Genomic DNA, 5,114 nt, shown 5'->3' with positions numbered 1-5,114 from the left:
TAGTAGATGCGTTTTAAAGCCTTGAAGGGGTGGCCGAAAGGGAAAGGCCATATATTAGAAGGATTGGAACTTCATATCACAGGCTAATCGAGATCCTCATGAAGCAAAAACAACCTGCTGCTAAGAAATATATACACTCAAAACACGAGGAATTTAGGAATGATAACTAACTTCGAACAATTTACCGTTTGGGTTTGGATTTGAATAAGAGTAAAACTTCGTGTAATTACAGATTCACCTGGATTAAAGCTGACTTGGGTTATAGAGATCAAAAACATAAATATGAAGCCATAAATCAGGTAACCAGACAATGGCTGGTGAGCTCAACTCATTAGTGTCAAGTTTAGTCACTTAGCTCATCGTCGTAGAACTTAACATCGGCATCATTGTCGGTGGAAGCGCCTCCATTGGCAGGGTTGACATCCAATGGTTCGACATTAGTCAAACAAACCAGTTGAAGACAGCCCTTCCGCGCTGCCTCTGTAGTCCCGTCCTCATAGTCAATCAAATCATTCTCATATGCATCTAGTGTCTCCATTCCAGGACAAAGGATTTCCTGAAATACATAGGGGTTTTCAACTCCAGAAGGATGCCAGAGGACACATATTAAAAGGACGATTATTTAAAACAGTGAGACTCACTCAAGAACATCTTTCACATATTTCTCTTTTCATGTGTTGAATCACAAATCCAAGAACTTAATCTGTCATGGATTTCAGATTAACGTTTTGGAATTGAACACTCGAGCCCGATGGGTAATCTGGTGGTATAGGCATTAGATATTTGGAGATATCCTATAAGGCTATAACATTTGGGTTTAACCCCACATTCAAAACTTCATTTCTTAAAATCCATGTCTCCTAAAGTTGGCTGTGAGAACGAAACATTATTTATAAGGGTATGGAAACCTCTCCCTAGTAGACGCGTTTTAAAAACCTTGAAGGGAATCCCGAAAGAGAAAGCCCAAAAAGGACAATATCTACTAGTGGTGGGCTTGGACGATTACAAATGGTATCAGAGCCAAACATAGGGCGATGTGCCAGCGAGGAGGCTGAAGCCCCAAAGGGGGTGGACATGAGGCAGTGTGCAAGCAAGGGAACAAGTGCCAGCGAGGACATTGGGCCCAAAAGGAGGTAGATTGTGAGATCTCATATTGGTTGGGGAGAAAAACAAAGCATTCTTTCTAAGGTTTGAAAATTTCTCCCTAGCCGACGCGTTTTAAAAACCTTGAGGGGAAGCCTGAAAGGAAAGGCCTAAAGAGGACAATATCTGTTAGCGAAGGGCTTGGGCTATAGTTAGGGTGATTCAATTTTTTTTTTGTTGGGGTTAGTTTTTTTCTAATAACCTAGTATATTCTTCCATTTCTCTTCATGAAAGTGTGGTTTTTTTTCCTATAACTAAAAGGAAAAAACAAAAAAATGCGACACTTGGAAGACGTAAGGCATGCCTTCCACTATATGAAGTCTATGGATTGCAGTTCATTTGCATATAATGGAATCTCTATGCAGGTAAAGATGGTGGGACTACATACCTCATCTTCTTGCATGCCTTGTTTCTGAGGTTCCACAATCCAATCATCCAACAAATGTTCCATAAGAATATCATCAAGAGAAACGGAGTCACTAGATCGCTTTCTTAGTTGGCGTTCTCGAAGCCGAAGGTTGTAGTGAACATACAACAAATCAGCCATTTTTCTCTGAGACAGAGCATTGTTCTTTTGACTGCGTTCATTCTTGAAAGGGGACCAGTAATGCTCACAACACAAAGATGAACATGTTTGACTCAGTATGCGAACAGCTATTTGTTGCAGTTCTAAACAACTAATTCCATGTTGTTGCCACCATGCAGCTATTCAAGCAAAAATGAAACTGATAACTACGATTCAACTATCAACAAAAACGGAGTTTTCATTACTTTGCTTATATTTAATACTGAAGGAAAATGCAGCAATCACCTGGATCAAGCTCTGTTCTTGTACTAATAGCCAGCTCAGTTCCAAAATCAGATTTTGCTGAATTATAGTCAGAAATCTGGGGACAGCCAATATCGAAGTAGTGAAGATTACACAAAATCAGGACAATCAACAGGCTCGTAAAATAACCCATCCATTACCTGCATAGAGGCAGAAATCCTTCTGGAACTGTCAGACTCGAGCCGAACTATGCATTCGTTAAGTCCGCGAACCACCTCCGAATGCTGCACGAACAAAGGAAATGTAGCTGAGAAAAGAGATTATCACGAGTTTGGAACACTAACAAGTAGTTATTTTCATACCGCCACGAAATCAGGACGATATCTGTATGATGGGTTTAAGAAAAAAGCAGCCATATGTAAAGGGTGGCAAAATAAAGAATTCCAGTTGCTATCTATCACATTCCAGAATGGTCCATATTTCCTGGCGTCATCGCCATGAATGGATTGTATAGCGAACTTGGCCCTGTACATGTCATTATATATAGATGACATCGACAAGCTTTGAACCGAATCGGCTTTTTGAAGAACTTGCAATACTGGTTCCACAGATTTAGAAACATATTGAACCTTCTTCCAAAATGAAGTATTTAATACAATCATCTCTACTTCTTGTCCCTCACCAGATTTAGAAAACCTGCAAGAAGTCCACTCATTGGAGACGAACATTCTCCGTAAACTAGCTCTGTGGTCCAGCAAGCACTGCAAAGTAGCAAAGTTCGAGGCGTTCCGAGTAACTGCAGGTCTAAGAAGTTCCAACCCTTGGGTGAACTCGTTCTTCATGAAATTTAACAACCAGTTCTGATTGTAAATAAACTTGGTAATTTTTTGGCACTTTTCCATGCAATCTTCCACGGATCTCAATTTCGAAAAATCTTCAAGCATGTGATCAATACAATAGGTCGCACATGGCGTCCAGAATAAATTTCTTCTCTTCTCCTCGAGCATTTTACCAGCAGCTTTATAATTAGGAGTATTCTCAGTGATTACCTAAAGAAATAATGGAGAAAAACAAACAATTATCAGCAAGGACACTGGCAATAAAGAATAGAACTACGAGATGATTGCAGACACTACCTGCACCACATTTTCCTCCCCAATTTCATCTACCACTGCATCAAGCACTCTAAACAAGTTTGAAGGGTCGTCTGCTACTTCAGTGGCATCGACTGATGAGACAAAGTAAACACCACGGGGACAAGAAACCAAAAAGTTTATAGATGTTTGACCATCTGAATCCTTCCGACTGTCCACCAGTATCGAACAACCAGTAATTGCCCAGGAGGCCTTCAACTCAACCAGGTAAGTCTTAACGGTTGCCACTTCGTCCTGTAATAACCGACCAGATATCAATTGACACGAGGGGCCAACCAAGCCTGATCCATATTGACCGACTGTCTCCAACATCTTATGAAAGTAAACAGAATTTGCAGACTGAAAAGGAATTCCTGCATAGCAAAAGAATTTGCAAATTGCAGACATCACTTCTTTGCGTGACCTCCTATTGGCTCCTCTTTTTACTAATGCTTGTTTGTGCAACTGTTCGGTTTGTCTTTTGGTAGTTTTCAGAAAAACAGAATCTAACCTCGATCTTTTAACCGACGGTTCAGATACACCACCAGGGGACATTCCCCTAAAGGTACTTCTCAAATCTTTGCTCGACCTTTTGTCACCATCGATCAATCTTTCCTTGCTAATATGATGCAAGGATTCCTCTTTCTCGTCTTCCTCTTCTTCATTATCTGATTGCATAAAATAAGCCGATAACTCGTTGGCATCGGTCTGTCCATTTCTCCTGCCAGTACGATGCCATTTCATATTCTCTTTGATCTTAAGATACACTTCCTCAGGAGCGTGTTTACACGGGGCTACCTCTCCAGGAATTCTGGCTAGATGTTGCTTAAACCTATTAATACCTCCACTAACTATCTTTTCACAGTAGTTGCACTTAACCTTCTTCTTCCTTTCGTCCTGAGCCACACCGTGTTCCCATCCAGGGTCAACATATCTTAATGACCTTAGAGGAGTCATGTTAGCACCGACGTTTCTGCTTACCATCAATTGCCTTCCTCTATTTCTATAAGCCACATGTAAACCCCCATCTTCATCATCATTGGAATGGAAGTTCAAATATGATTGTTCATCATCTTCCGACTGTCTTGGTTTCTTATTGGAACGACAACCTTCCAGGTTTTCTCTCATTCTCAAATATACTTCCTCTGGAGCCTTGTCACAATACGTAACTTCCCCCGAAACTCGAGCCAAATGTTGCTTCAACCTATATATGCCACCACTAACTATTTTCCCGCAATAATTACATTTAACCTTCTTTTTCTTTTCATCTTGAGCAACTCCATGCTCCCAACCTGGATCAATAAATCCACACGTGCGAATAGGGGCCATCATTGGTAAAACACCAAGGTAAATGCAACTAATCTCCTCGACCAATCTAACCGAGCAGAAGTCTAATGCACATCTGCTAGAGATCGGTCAGCACATATTCTGAAAACTCCGCTAACAATGTGATCGATCAAAAGGTACCTAAAATTAACTGTCAGAGAAATTTATGGTGACACCATTAGACATTCTACATTGATTCCTCTTCATGTTGCCTATCAATACCTATTATAAAACAACAATGACATCCTATATATTGGGATTTTCTTAGCTAAACAAAGAAATATGAAAATCAAAACTGTGAATAGAGAAGCAAGCAATCTTCATAAACAAAAAGTATGAACTTAGAGGTACGGTAAACACAGCTAACCCTAAGATAAATAGAATATTAATCGATTTGACCATACCAAGCATCACATAAAATGGTTATACTATAAGAAAACAGACTATAGTTCACCAAAATAAAGCAAGAAAAGCTGAAAACAAGTCAGAATCCCTCATAACAGTTTGGAATTTCATCGAACAGGTGATACACAGAAAACACAAAATTTAAACAGGAACAAAAACTGAAAACAATCATATGAAACTCACTTATAAATTGCAACGATAAACAGGAACCATACAATCTTCAATAGCGTGAATGTGAAGAAATCCCGACCCCTTTCAGAATCTTTCCAGCGGTTTCACCGGCATTCATAATCTTTGAATACTTTCTGAGAATCAAAAAAATGGGGGGGGGGGGGTTG

The 5,114-nt window shown here is 39.9% G+C and overlaps 1 protein-coding gene across 1 annotated transcript; it reads right to left on the bottom strand.

Annotated features, from left to right (window-relative positions):
• Positions 1–99: 99 nt before the first annotated feature.
• LOC111479335 lies at positions 100–5,108 on the bottom strand. The gene is made up of 7 exons (XM_023123923.1): positions 4,960–5,108; positions 3,049–4,522; positions 2,275–2,961; positions 2,113–2,196; positions 1,955–2,030; positions 1,532–1,848; positions 100–556 (listed from the first exon to the last, which is right to left on the bottom strand). Exons 2-7 carry the CDS (start codon positions 4,375–4,377, stop codon positions 344–346), a joined length of 2,706 nt encoding a protein of 901 aa, XP_022979691.1. The 5' UTR covers positions 4,378–4,522; positions 4,960–5,108; the 3' UTR covers positions 100–343.
• Positions 5,109–5,114: the final 6 nt, after the last annotated feature.

Source organism: Cucurbita maxima, unplaced genomic scaffold (genome assembly GCF_002738345.1).
Source record: "Cucurbita maxima cultivar Rimu unplaced genomic scaffold, Cmax_1.0 Cma_Scf00005, whole genome shotgun sequence".
Lineage (NCBI taxonomy): Eukaryota > Viridiplantae > Streptophyta > Magnoliopsida > Cucurbitales > Cucurbitaceae > Cucurbita > Cucurbita maxima.
Note: the sequence above shows the minus strand (reverse complement) of the source record. Positions and strands in the feature narration are given on the sequence as shown.